We start from the raw sequence: 15264 nt of genomic DNA, 5'->3' as shown, positions 1-15264 counted from the left end.
ACAAATACTTATTTTTACTAGCTTATGAAAATTTGGAAAATAACTTGACATCCTTTTGGATAATGAAGTGATTAGTTCATATATTGAAGTATATAAAATCAACTAGGAAGTAAATTCAAGACTGAAGGAATGGGAGGGCTTGTGTGAGCTTTGGTTGTATCAGTCCAGGACATGTAATTTTCCATTTCCCTGAAAAAGACTTTAGAGGAATTTATTTTCCCCACTATACACTCCAGAATGTCTTTAGGTGAACTAAGAGGGCTTGGGCTCTATTCTGATTCCAGATGTAGCTATCAGAGTTTGCTTAATGAAATATGGGTCTACTCACAAATAAAGCAATTTAATGGTTTCTGAAGAGTAGGCAACTTACGGTTTCATAACCATTTCTGTTCATTTGAGAAAAATAATAAAACTACAGAAAAGGGAAACATTCATTTCAAAAATAAGCTTTGAATTTAGATGGTAAGGCATATGTTTTATTTCACATGACTTCAGGGTATCGGTGAAGAAACATTTTTATGGAAACTTAAACCTTAAGAAGCCAGTATATGCAAAGAATGATTACTTTGATATCCCCTGAGGGTGTGCCATATAATAGGTGACTGATAACATACAGGATTTAATTCTTAGAAGAATTAAGAACAGATACCACCCATTACATTGACCTACCTTTTAAAGTGAACAATAGAAACCTCTCTCAGAATTAGTATTTGCTTATTATCAACATAAAAATACTTAAATGTCCTTATTCTAGAACATGGAAGCAGAGGGCAAATGCAATGGTTGAAAGCACTGAAAAATATTTGTAAAACATTTGTAGTGCTCACATTATGAACTTTAATACTTTGAAAAAACTACCTTCATAATTTTTTTGTTCTAACAGCTTCCTTTTTAAGAAAACATTTTAAAACATTTTAAAATGGAATTTAATGTGCAAAATAAGTTGTGTAAAATACCAGTATTTTGGGTGGTAGAGGATATTGGTATATTGACCTGGGTTGATGACGACTGGAGTATTTTAAGATAACTACTTCCAAAAATTATTTTATTCTAGAGGACCACTAAAAATCAGAATTACAGCAATCATTTTAATTTTTCTACTTTCCTTGTTAAGATCTTCTGCTTACCCAAAGAATAGTGTATATCTTAACATGACTTTTAAAGGGGTGTCTTGATCCCCATCACAGATTTTTATCTAGGAATAGAAGGATTGAAACCCTATTTGATCCCTAGCTCTTTGCTGAAAAGTGCATAAACAGGAATCCTGAATTTATTATATAGACCTCCTCGCATTATATAATCGAAGCAAAGGGAAACCAGCGATGGAGTAGAGGTACGTAGACTAAAGAGATGCTTGCAAATCAAATGATGGTACCTAGGGATAGTCACATTTTCTTGTTGCCAAACTCAGTCAATATAAATCACAAGTCCAGAGAAGAGCTAGTTAATTTTAAATTCCCTGAGGTCCTTTTACTGAGATGGAAAAGCACAAGCAGTCAAGGAAAACCAAAGAGGGAGGGGCGAGGGAAGGGGAAAGTGCATAAAGCACTTAAAAGATTTTAAAAAAGTAGGTATGATAGATAAGCCACAAGAAGTTTGTAAGACTACTAATAACCATAATTCTATTTTAATCAGCTATTTAGCTGGTACCTACTGCTATATCACCTAGTGTGACATTTCGGAATTAATGGAACAATGAAAGAAGCTGTACGCTGGAGGTTCCAGGTGCTCATGGAAGGTAGGTTACTCTTACAGTTTGAAATTGTGACGTGTGAAAGTCTGGATGAGAGAAGGGGAACCTGGGCTATTTTCATTTTTTTTGAGACTGAGTCTGGCTCTGTCACCTAGGCTGGAGTGCAGTGACACGATCTCAGCTCACTGCAACCTCCGCCCCTCGGGTTCAAGCAATTCTCCTGCTTCAGCCTCCCGAGTAGCTGGTATTACAGTTGCACACCACCATGCCAGGCTAATTTTTATATTTCGTTTTTTAGTACAGACGGGGTTTCACCATGGTTGGCCAGGCTGGTCTCGAACTTCTAACCATGTGATCTGCCCGCCTTGGCCTCCCAAAGTGCTGGGATTACAGGTGTGAACCACCGCGCCCGACCAGGAACCTGGACTATTTTGTCAAGCATTTATTGACTATTTTGTGCCAGATACTTGGATGAGAATGTAAAGATAAAAATGGCCAAGGTTTTTGCCAGTGAGAAACTTAGGCTGTACGTGATGGTACCTGACACTGCTGGTGACCAAGGAAAGCACCAACGATTATAAGACACAAAATAGTGAGAACTTAAAAGGTGACTGTAGTTCCCAGAAGCTAGTGAGCAAAAGAATGGAAAGTTACAGAGAGGAAGTAAAAAAGCCATTCCAAGTGAAACGGAAAAGTTTAAGTGGCAGCGTGGATACGGTATAAAGGTCATAATGTGCCAGGAGCGGTGGCTCACGCCTGTAATCCCAGCACTTGGGGAGGCTGAGGCAGGCAGATCACCTGAGGTCAGTTCAAGACCAGCCTGGCCAACATGGTGAAACCCTGTCTCTACTAAAAATACAAAAATTAGCCAGATGTGGTGGCATGCACCTGTAATCCCAGCTACGTGGGAGGCTGAGGCAGGAGAATCACTTGAACTCGGGAGGTGGAGGTTGCAGTGAGCCAAGATCATGCCACTGCACTCCAGCCTGGGCAACGAGAATGAAACTCCGTCTCAAGAGAAAAAAAAGGGTCACAGTGCATTGAAGGTTTAGCAAAAAACTACAGTTTGGACGTAAAGTTGGATGGTAGGGTAGACATTGGTAGGAGAGACTGGAAGTGTCTACCGGTTTCTTCTTATTGAGGGTGGGTGTTACAGACTTTAGTAATTTATTAATACACTTGTAAAATCTTAATAGCACAAGAATAAAAGTTATTGTCATGTAAATACATGAAGCATTTAAAAAATAATCCAACCAAATATGTTACAAATTTGTTTTTATCCAGGTTTCCAGTTTATGCAAACTGTGAAAATGAGCTAACCTTGTTATTGGTGAAGACATTGGAAATTTTACCAGCCGAGAGAGAGCTTCTCTCTTATTCAGGGTAAGATGTAATTGCAGTGTGCTAGTGCTGGAAGGGACCTGTTACATGTTACGTATGTTACACGTCAGCCCTCCATGTCCTCCAGTTCTGCATCCTTGGATTCAACCAACCGTGGGTTGAAAATACTGGAGGTAAAGACAAAAAATAACAATGAAACAACAACAACAACAGAAAAAGGAAAATAATAACTATATTTACAGGGCATTTATTTTATATTAGGCATTGTAAGTAATTAGAGATGACTTAAAGTATATGGGAAAATGTATGTAGATTATATGCAAATATGAGGGCATTTTATTTCAAGGGACTTGGGCCTGTGGATACCAAGGGATAACTAAGCATAAGTGGCCTGTCTACAGTTATCAGATTATTGATTAGTGATTATCAATATTTTCCCACATTCATACAGTGCTGCCTCTGAAAACATGGTTGAATATCCTATGGATTATTATTTTTAATTCGAGAGTCTCTGTCACCTAGGCTAGAGTGCAGTGGCGCAATCTTGGCTCACAGCAACCTCCGCCCGCCCCACCTCGGGTTCAAGTGATTCCCCTGCCTCAGCCTCCTGAGTACCTGGGACCACAGGCATGCACCACAATGACTGGCTAATTTTTGTATTTTTAGACGAGACAGGGTTTCACCATGTTGGCCAGGCTGGTCCTGAACTCCTGACCTCAGGTGATCTGCCTGCCTCGGCCTCCCAAAGTGCTGGGATTACAGGTGTGAGCCACTGCGCCCGGCAGAATTTTTTTTTTTTTTTTTTTTTTGAGACGGAGTCTCGCTCTGTCGCCCAGGCTGGAGTGCAGTGACGGGATCTCAGCTCACTGCAAGCTCCGCCTCCCGGGTTTACGCCATTCTCCTGCCTCAGCCTCCCGAGTAGCTGGGACTACAGGCGCCTGCCACCTCGCCCGGCTAGTTTTTTGTATTTTTTAGTAGAGACGGGGTTTCACCGTGTTAGCCAGGATGGTCTCGATCTCCTGACCTCGTGATCCGCCCGTCTCGGCCTCCCAAAGTGCTGGGATTACAGGCTTGAGCCACCGCGCCCGGCCCCGGCAGAATTTTTTAACAATTATTTGGTTATAACTAATTTGGATAATGTAGACTGCATGCAGCTTTGATTTGTGCCACTAAGAGTGGGCAAACTGTCTTTTTGTGAATCAGTAAAACTTTTCCCTCAACATGTGTTTGACAGTGTCATTCACTGCTAAGTTAAGGCATTTGGTAAACCACACAGCCTCTGCATCATAACCTTCCTAGCGACAGCCACAAGAAAAGGTGGGCATGGGAGGGAAAATGTTCTTGTGAATTGAACTGGAGCAAGCTCCATTTTTCTTTAAAAAAAGATGTAGATCAAAATAATATTTTCTTCTTTGCTATTTCTGTGCCTTCCATGGTACATCAAAATAATAGGACCAGAAACGACCACAATCTTGTTGACTGCTGGTGTCTTCCCCCCAGTATTTCTTTAAGCATTTCTTAAGCATCTAGCTTGTGTTTTGTTATATATAATAGCTTTTCTTAAAGTAATTGTACAGATTAAAACCAGGAATAACTTCATTTTCCTAGAAAGGGAGAATTTCTCCAGAGAATAAATCCTGAGGATTTAGTTAGATGCTGTGGGTATTCTTGTATTTTAAATAATATTTTAATGGGAGCAGCTGATTGACTTTCAAATGGATTGTTTACATTAATAGTAATACTGCAATTATTTTTCTATTGCATCAGTCTGCCAAACAAGTTCCATGTGCATATTTAAATTCAAAACTAATTATACTTACAAATTTAAACCCTGCATACTTTCCCAAAAATGTTTAGGGCAGTTAAAAACAACTCTTTTGGAAGATGACTCACATTTTAAGAAATGAGAGAATATTGTCAAATGATGAATGCATTTAAAAAATAATTTGCAAAGTGATAAAATCCCTTCGTTTTAAATCTTTTAAGAAGTCAGTAAGTAGTTGCTGCTTTTTAATGGGATACTAATAAGGTTGAGGTTTTTGTTAAGGGAAGTTTACTTGTCATTAAACTGTATACTTACTACTACAAGGAAACTCTTTCCAAGTACATTAAACACTAGGTTTTATAATTCTTTCACATTTTAAGTATGACAAGTCCACTATATGTAACATGTAAGAATGCTATCCTGGCAGTAGACATGGGGCCAGAATAAACTGGCAAGTTTTCATTCCATACAAGTGGGGGTAAAAAATGACAACTTAAACTTTATTTATTTGATTGAGAGCTTATTGCACATGAAATGTTTTGTGTGGTTGATCTTAATTAACTTCGTTCACATCGACTTTTCTGTGCTCAAGATTGTTCAATTGCTGCTGTTGCTGTTGTGGTTTTCTTTCAGGATCGAGGTGGGTACCTTCATATAATATCTTCTTTTTAATTTCTTCTCTGGCAATTCTTTCCCGGATTCTTTGCTTTGCATAATTATACCTACAATGAAACCTTGGAAGAAAAGAATATGAATAAATTGTTAATATTAAGTCCTAGAGAAATTAATTTATGAAATTCTCTATAAATCACACAGAACTTAAATACTTACAGATGACTACCCTGAGACTGAAAAATATGAATGTTCTAATTTATAGTGCTATTTTTGGGCAGTTTTGGTGTCAGACTACTATCAACACATTCTTTTTTATTAGGAAAGAAAAGGATGTCTACATAACAATTTGTAAATGATAAAATCCATTAGTTTTCAGTCTTCTGATAGCATTGTTTATTATAAGAAACTAGTATTTGCTCTCATTAACAGGATAATAATGCTATGTCTACATAAAATTATTTCTATCACCTTAAATAGTTCCCTGCAGAAATTCATGTATAAATGGAACCATATAGTATGTACATACCGTACTCTTAGGTCTGGCAAATATTTGAGGCTCATCCATATTTTCACTCATCAGTGGTTATAAACACATTCTTAAAGTAGCATTTTCAGGTATGAATAAGCAGGGATGAAATAAGTATTAGGGTAAGGGAAATGGTTGAGGCTTTCCTAAGTGAAGTGTAAAAACCACAGCTTTTTAATGGAATATCTAATACGCATTTATGTGTTCAAGCATTTTAAGACAGATTTCCATGAAAATGTCCTTAAAAGTCAAGATTCTTCATTGAGGGTGAGTATCTCACAATGGGAGATTGCTCTGAAAACGTGCTTTTTGAATTAGGTAACCTATCGTGAATACTTAGCAAACATACCAGCATCCCAAAGTCACCAAGATAAACCCTCCTACTCCAACATCACATGATCTTTTAATTCTACCTGTCAAAAATAAGCATAACAGTCAATTAGAATATATAAATGCCTGTTATAATTGCCTGTTATATACATTACTCCATCTAGAAAAAAAATCTTTCATCACATAGAGAAATGCTTTTTTTAGTACATAGAGAAATAAACACAGATACTCACTAGTGAACAAAAAATGTCCAAAGCCAGCCACAACAGATCCTAATGAACCATACAATATCGAATCCCGGGCGCAGGGAGTATTTTCAACATCTAAAAATCCTAGGAGCTTAAAGGCCTAGAATGAAAAAAAAGAACCTAGATTGAGTAAGAAAGTATTTCATTTTGGGGTGGTTTGGCAAAAATGACACCACCATTTATTTTGTTGTAGTTAAGGGTTTAAACTAGAATATGTGCCATGTGAAAACCTAAATCAGCTTGTATTGTCTTTGTCCAGCTTTGGTGTGCAGTCTGAATCTTTAAATCTGAAAGCCTTAAAAATTGGACCAGAACACCCTTAAGCAATAGGGTAACTTTTATGCCCATCACTGAAATTGAAAGCAGCATAGTTTGCTTAAATAACTCCAATAATTTGGGAAGCAGAAACGGAAAAAGTAATTTGAGTCATGTTTGCTTATGTAGTGCCATTTAAAAACCTTTCATATTTTATTAACTAGGTTAACATCAACTGTGGTTGTAAGAGTAAATGTTTCATGTTAAGATAAACATGGACAATATATTAAACTCTAGTCTCTTTTCTTGCCTGTGAAGTGAGGCTGCACTTAATTATATTTGATTCTTTGTTCATAATACATGGTAACGATAGCTAGGTGTGGTGAAAAACCCGTGGATCCAAAGAGCGGGATTTTTATCTCAGATCTGCCGCTAACTTCTGTATTCTATAGGCTACTTTTATCTCCATGGTCTCAAATCTATAACATGAACGGGTTGGGTTAGGTGACTGAAGTTTCTTCAAGTGCTAAAATGACTTATTTTTCTACAGTCTTCATTGGATTTATGTATTTCTTTTTCCCAATATGTTTAACTGGGATGTCTGTCACTCTAGGGCGGCAAGACAGACATTTGAAAGAACAGTCACACTGCTGAACTGGCATTTCTGTCAACACAAAAGTTTAGAAAAGTCATTGTAATTGTTTTCTAAAACTTGATTCAGTATGTATCAGATTTTCAGTAAGGCTGCTTTTAAAAGGAACCACTGTCCATTTAAAGGTTTCATAGTTATCTTCAATGGGTTAGTATTTGGGGCAGGACATTAAAACTAGAAGAGGATTCTATAGGATGAGGTGATACCTAGAAGGTAATATATTGTAAGGCAAAAGAGGTTAGAAGAAATGGGGAAAGGACAGTAAAAGGCAAGTCAGATTAAAGGTTGAAACATGAAGGTATATATTCTCAATTGTATTTCTGCCTATGTTTGCTTCTTTGGCTCAAGCATCTGTTGGAAGAGACAAAATGTGATTTGGTTCATAATAAAGCAAAAATTATTTACTCTTGAATCATTCTATTCCATTTTTTCCCTCTCCCTGTCTGGCCCCCTGCTCCCAACTGCATGCCTAACAGGATTGTTTCAAACCTTTGCAGTACAGTTCTTCACGTTACCAAGAGGTTGGGGGATTTCATTTAGCAAAGAGACTTTTCTCCTATCAGCATGAAAGCTCAGGGGATATATGATCATGCGGGTAGTGTTATGCAAATGGGGAATGCTCCAGTCCAGGACTACCCCTTAACTAGCCTATTTCCCCAAGGATGGGATGCTGGGGCCAGAGGGTTAGTACCAGTTTTATCTCTAGTCTTAGGTGCAAAGATGCGAGTGCGAGACCAGCTTCTACTACAGGGCAGAACTAAGTATTTTCTAGTCCCACTCTCAGATTCTGATTTAGATTCATTGGAATCTATTTAGAAAACTCCAGGTGGTTTTTTCTGATGACTATCAGACTGGGGAAACACTGCTTTAGGAAATTTTAATTTTTAACAAAAGTAAATTTGCAAACAATAGGAAAATAGGTCAGCTGGCTTTAAAGGCAAATATCTAAATAGAAGCTACACATCCTATTTAAAATAGTGCCTTCTGAAACAAACCCAATCCCCAACAAAACTCTCTGATCTAAAATAATAGTGGCTGATCTCATAATTAAGAGCTGCTGGTTGTGGGGGTGGGTGGGTAATAGTGCCAGGCTCTCTACACGTTTTGTAATTCTCCAGCCTCTCTGTGAGATTACCTCTGAAACAGGCTCGGGGACTTAAGAGGCTAATAATAAGAGTTGGCAGGAGTGGAGGTAGAAGTCAGTTTCACCCCAAAGCGTATGACATTTCCATTGTGCCAAACCATATCATTAAGAAATAACCAGGCCGGGCGCGGTGGCTCAAGCCTGTAATCCCAGCACTTTGGGAGGCCGAGGCGGGTGGATCACGAGGTCAGGAGATCGAGACTATCCTGGCTAACATGGTGAAACCCCGTCTCTACTAAAAATACAAAAAACTAGCCGGGCGTGGTGGCGGGCGCCTGTAGTCTCAGCTACTTGGGAGGCTGAGGCGGGAGAATGGCGTGAACCCGGGAGGCGGAGCTTGCAGTGAGCCGAGATCACGCCACTGCACTCCAGCCTGGGCGACACAGCGAGACTCCGTCTCAAAAAAAAAAAAAAAAAAAAAAAAGAAATAACCAAGGCTGAAGGGTTCTGTGGGCAGCTTTCCAGTTGTCACATGTCTAAGAAGTAATACGATTCAGTACATAAATCCCTGCAGTTTCTATCAAAATGGGAAGAATATGCAACGACTTGAGCCTGTATACCTTTACAGTCAAGCACACTGAACTGTAAAATGCTCAGAAGTGCAGATGAATAAAGGATCCCGGGCATAACTCTCTTTGAAGTATTGTATTTATATATGGAAATATTCTGTTCATAATATACATGCCTTAAACATTTTTAAGTAGCCTGCAAACTTAAGATTTAACTCTTTGCCACTAACAAATAGGAACCCTTAAAAATAAATTAAGGAAATGTTAGACATTTTTAAAGCTTAAATTTAGAAAACCACCTTTACCAGCTCACCCTGATGGATCTAAGGAAAGCTCAAGAGATTTCCAAGCCAGAATGTCAATAAAGTATAGAAACAGATCTGATCAAATTAGAGCCAGTTGATGTTCCACCACTAAATCTGCTTCAGTGCCCGTATTTGTCTTTCCTCTGGTTGCAAAGGATGAATTGCAAAGGAAGACTGTCTAACACTAGTCTTCCCACTTGGGCACTTGATTTCCCTCTCGCATACTCAAGGGCTTGGCCTCTGTAGCCACCCCTTTCATTTGCACCGTTAGTTTTTTTACTTGCAATAATTTACTATCAACCCTCTTGACCAGGCACAGTGACTCACGCTTGTAATCCCAGCACTTTGGGAGACCAAAGTGGGTAGATCACCTGAGGCCGGAAGTTTGAGACCAGCCTGGCCAACATGGCAAAACCCTGTCTCTACTAAAAGTACAGAAAATTAGCCAGGCATGGTGGCACATGCCTGTAATCCCAGCTATTCGGGAGGCTGAGGCAGAATCGCGTGAGCCCGGGGGGCGGAGGTTGCAGTGAGCCAAGATGGCACCACTGCACTCCAGCCTGGGCAACACAGCAAGACTTCATCTCAAAAAAACCCAAAAATCCTCTGTACACCCCTCTCCCCTCATCAGCCTCCTAAATTACCATCCTTTCGGGGCAAAACTTTGAGTTTAAGTGTGCTTTTCTACTTAAAACCTCCCATTCTCCCTTTAACTCACTTGAGTGAGGCATCTATCCACTGAACTTGACAGTCAAGACCTCCAAAAGACATCCACTGCTGTCTCTCTTAGTCTGCATCTCAGCATATGTGGCACAAATTATCATTTGTTTTTGAAACTTTTTTACTTTTACTTGGCTTCAAATACGTCTCCTGGTTTTCCATTTCATTGACATCTTTGTTGCTGCTGTTCCCTCCTGATGTTGAAGTGCCACTCTTACCTCCTTTGAAATCCAGTCTCTTCCTAGGTCTCTCAAGGCTTTCAATTAAATGCCATTATATCATGACTCCAGATTTCTCAATCAAACCCTAATCTCTCCCAAGCTTCAGCCTCATTCATCTGCTGAATGACACTTTTATGTATAAAAAGCACCTTGAACCTAGTATTTGCAAAATACATTTTCACCTCCAAACCAGCCTCTTAATGGCACACTACTCAACCAATTTTCAGACCCAAAACCTAAGAGTCATCCTTGATTCCTTCATCAAATCCACGTTCAAGGTATTAACAAGTCTGGAAGGATCTACATTCTAAATACATCCTGAGCCAAACCACTGCCCACCAACTTCATTGCTAATACAGGTTGAGCATCCTAAATCTGAAACTGATAAGACACTAAAAGAAAATGGGTTTTTTTTTGAAGTGGGAAGTTCAACCTGTCCTATCAAATTATCATCTATCAACAGTACCTTTTCAGATCTTGATTCTACTCACAAAAATGTGTACCAGATGACTATAGTAAATCCTCTGTAGCCTTCGATTATGCTCAGAATCCTTACCATTGCTCCAAAGGCCCTGCATGATCCCGTGCTCTTTCATATCCCACTCTTGGCCACTAGTCCAGGCACCGTGGCCTTGCCATTCCTCTAACAAGCTGAGACGGTTGTTACCGAACACATGACGCCTTTCTCCTGATCTCTGCATCACTGGCTCGGCAGAAGTCTTGCTTATTGATTCCCCGAGTAGAATGTCAGCTCCTTAAAGGGATTTTTCCTGTCTCGATCAGTCTAGTACCTAGTTTAGTGCCTAATACTCAGTAGGCACTCTGTAAATATATTTTGAATGGGTAAATTAAGAATTTACCTGAATGTGAATTTACATGTACCAAATTTCACATTTTAAAGTTTCCTGAAGGACAAGAATGTGGCAGAGGACAGATTTTAGGGGCTAGTTCTGTCAAGGTATGCCAGCTTGGTAACTCCCATTTTTACTTTAGGTTTGCTAATTCTTAAAATAATCCTCCTCCCTGGGTTGTGCTGTAATGATCACTGACAAATTCTTTTTAAAAAAATACCACAGGCTTCTTTTCTGACAGTACCTTGGGCTATTAATTCGTCATAGCTTCTATTAATTAGCTTTTTGATGGGCTCTGATAGGTACTACTGTTTCATGAGCGATTTTTTGTTTTTTGGCCTCCCACCTCTGACCATGCTCAGTTTGAGGCTTATAACTATCTTCATTTCAACAACTACAATATTGTTTTGCTACTTACTGATGGGCCAATTAAATAGGTCAATGTTGATCTTTTTTTTTTTTTTTAATTTCCAATGGATTAAACCACCTTTATGACCTTTATAAAAAGCAGTTGTCTTCTACCAAAAGTCCCATTCAGGATTCCAGTGTTTATCACAAAACTGAATCTAGGATTTACTGTGTGTATGCAAGGATCTTTTTTTTTAAAAAAAAAAAAAAACCACTAAGCTTATTCCAAATGGGCAGTGTATGGGAGAGTAAAAATAGATTAGGCACCAGTAGTACGTAAACTGACAAAACCTGTTGGCTATTAAGTATGAAAACAATTTATACAATATGTGTTAATATTAACCGTATGATCTGATGTCTTGGCAAAATTTAGATGGAAGCCCACCAGAGAACCAAGCAAGAGCAAGAAGTGAGCACAATTTCCAAGCTGAGAGAATATCTTAAAAGTATATATTAGGAGCCGTTTAGCACACAGTGGGTCTTCTATAAATACTTGCTCATGATTAGCCAATGTTACGATCTCCATAGTTTATATTAAAACTTTTTTCCTCTTCCATTATCCTTTTCTGAATACCTGTTCTGTCCTGAGAATACAAATTGGGTTCCCTGCTCTTAATAAGGAGCCCACGCAAGATCATTTATTGCCTTCCAATATGATAAGTGTAACGACGTACAGGATGCCTGGGAAGATGGGGAAAGTACCTAAGTCGGCTTTGGTGAAACACAGGAGCCCTTCCAGGGAGAGCGCTTGGTTTAGCTTTACTATACCAAGAATTTGGGTTTTATCCTTAAAGAGATGGGATGGGCTGCTACGACCGGATGTTAGGCAGAGGCATGAAAACTGTCCCGTTTACACACTGGAAGGGGCCAGCGGATAACTAGTGGAAGGTGGATTCAGGAGACAGTACAGGGACACCAGCTAGGGAGGCTACTGGTGATGGAGAAGAAAACCCTTCATCTCATCGTGGTACAATCAAGTCATCCCTCATCCATTACTTACTCCTGTGTTAAAAGTGATGAATACAACGTGTTAAAGACAAGGCACCTGTCCTCAAGGGAGCTTTAATCTCTACTATTAGCCTTTACTAGCAAATTACAGTGCAGTGCCCTTAGCAGCAAAATTTTCTCGCCAAAAGATTCAGTATTGTTAGTTTATTTCATAATGACCTGTAGTAAGTCATTAGTACTACTGGTCCCCTCCTCCCCCTAGTTTTGGTCAATTTTGTCCCGGCAACTTAGATTAAAATGTTGGGGGCTGGGGATAAGGACTAGGAACAGTTAAGTTTCAAGCCCATGGGTGGCAGAGAAGCCAGTGGCACGTGCTCCGGGCCTTGGAGCTCCGCGGAGACCGTCCTTACCGCCCCCCGCGGCGCGCGCCCCGCCGACCCCCGGGTTACCTTCCTCTCCTTGGGCTCACTGGGCTCCGGCGCAGCGGCCATGAGGACGACTCCGCGACTCCACCCGCCCTCACCGCCGGGGTCGCCGGAGCAGAAGCCAGGCCAGCCGCGCCCCTCCCCGTCCCGCCCCCTTGCGCCGCCGCCTCCCGCCCCGTCCCCACGCGCCGGCCGCCATTTTAGGGAACGTTCCTAATACTCCGCAGTGGCCGCACCGGGACGGGCTGGTGCCTGGGCTGTCATGTCCTTTGTTCCATCGAACGGGTCACATTTTCTTCCCAGCCCGGCACACAGCCTGCAGGGTCGGGAGCACGGAAGGAGAAGGGTTCGGAAAACCGGCTCCCGGATTCCTGGCGGGGCGGGGGCGGAACCGAGCCAGAGAGCTCCGCTTCCCGCCCCAGCCCCCTCCTCCGTCCCAACCGCCATTTCTAACCGTCTTCTCCGGCGCGCGTGCTCACGTGCGCGAGCCCCGGGCGCGCGCCGAGGGGCGGGGCCGCGTTGGAGGGAGCGGGCGCGGCGCCGCTGCTTTGTCCCGCGGGGTGGGCCCCGTTACGGGGGTCGGCGCAGCCCACAGCCCGCCCCAGCCCACCGACCGGGAAGGCGCTCCGCGCTGGCTCGGCGGCCCTCGTCCCCTAAGTGTCCTTTGTCCTTCCGGCCACGGGACGAGCCTTTGGTGCCGGGGCAGCCCCACTCCGCACCAGCAGCCATTTAGTCCCCAGCGCCTGCCTCGCGCAAACGGGGCTCCCACGCCCACCCCACTTCCTCCCTTTTATAGTTTCATTACTAAGTGGCTTTAAAATAGCACGGCGCAGTTCGTGTAAAGGAGACTGGGGACAAAATGGAGGGAGCGGCTCGCTAATGAACTTGCGTCAGGACATTGGTGTCCGCGGGGAGGGCGCGCGTGGGGCGAAGTCTTCCTGCGTCCCCGAGGAAAAATGCCTCTGCAACGTGCATTTTTGATGTGAAGTCGTGTTGCACGTTTCACTCTTCCCTACGACTGCGCCATAACGTGAAACAAAATACTGCATATTGGCGAGCTCAAATCGAGAACGCGTGCGTGCAGGGTCGAGCCCATCTTTCAGCCATCCAAATAATACAAAGCAATTTTTTCTAGTATTTATAATTTTTCCCCTTTAACTTTATGCCTCCTTTATGTACTTTTACATTTCACGTTCAGGTTATATGTATTTCAAAGGGCACTCTTGGGAGACTGGACTTGTAGAGTATGTCATTGTGCAAAGTCATGCTGCTTCGAACTCTGCTGCTCGCTGGCAGACAGCAAGCGCTCACTGTTAACGATGTCGAATTCATAAGCACTGTTCATTGGGCGTATTCTTATTCCGTAACGACCTTACTTGCATGCCCATTTAATACCTTTCTAGATCCCAGTAAAATACACGGTGTAGGATGTGTATGTGTCACAGTTATTTTTTTTCAAAGTGAGGTTTTTGTGTGGGGGGGGGATTGGGGTTGTTTTTTGTTTTTGTTTCTGAAACTGTAGTTAGAAACTACATACTGTGCTGGAACGCGGAGGCTCACGCCTGTAATCCCAGCACTTTGGAAGGCCGAGGCGGGAGGATCACGAGGTCAGGAGTTCGGGATCAACCTGATCAACATGGTGAAACCTCGTCTCTGCTAAAAATACAAAAATTAGCCTGGCGTGGTGGGGGGCGCCAGTAATCCCAGCAACTCGGGAGCTTGAGGCAGTAGAATGGCTTGAAAACGGAAGGCGGAGGTTGCAGTGAGCCGAGATCGCGCCACTGCAGTCCAGCCTGGGAGAAAGATCGAAGGTCCGTCTGGGCGCGGGGAGAAACTACATCCTGTTCTACTGTTTGCTAGGGAAAAAGAAGAGAGTCACCCTGCTGGTGATATCCTGCCATTTCTGGCTTCTCCGCTGAAATTCGAATGCTAACTATGCTTTGAACTCCAGATCGGAAAAGCAGTGTTGAAGGTAGTAATATTCCCTGAAGGAGCGGGGAATTCTTTCGAAGTGGTTGTTGATTATGTTGTAAAAGGAAAACTGGAAAAGTACCAAGTAAAACACCACTGAGTCATCCTATTTTATTTTTATTGTGACTTTGACAATTTGCTAGAGTAGACATTGTTGGGGTCCGTTTTATTTGCCTTTGAAAAGTATTTTCACATGGACGATTTAATTTTTTTAAATTTTTTATTATTTATTTATTTATTTATTTATTTTGAGACAGAGTCTCACTTTGTCGCCCAGGCTGGAGTGCAGTGGTGCAATCTCAGCTCACTGCAACCTCTGCCTCCCGGGTTCAAGTGG

General features: G+C 41.6%; 1 protein-coding gene across 1 annotated transcript; it reads right to left on the bottom strand.

Moving 5' to 3' along the window:
- Window positions 1-5328: 5328 nt before the first annotated feature.
- On the bottom strand, window positions 5329-13415 carry LOC112631809 (cytochrome c oxidase assembly protein COX20, mitochondrial). The gene is given in 5 exon segments (XM_025397299.1): window positions 5329-5420; window positions 5422-5533; window positions 6290-6353; window positions 6504-6618; window positions 12981-13415. Coding segments are annotated over 5 exon segments (357 nt in total). The 5' UTR covers window positions 13023-13415; the 3' UTR covers window positions 5329-5396.
- Between the last annotated feature and the right edge of the window lie 1849 nt (window positions 13416-15264).

Source organism: Theropithecus gelada, chromosome 1 (genome assembly GCF_003255815.1).
Source record: "Theropithecus gelada isolate Dixy chromosome 1, Tgel_1.0, whole genome shotgun sequence".
Classification (NCBI taxonomy): Eukaryota; Metazoa; Chordata; class Mammalia; order Primates; family Cercopithecidae; genus Theropithecus; species Theropithecus gelada.
The sequence above is the reverse complement of the archived record's forward strand: the minus strand, read 5'-3'. Positions and strand labels throughout refer to the sequence as shown.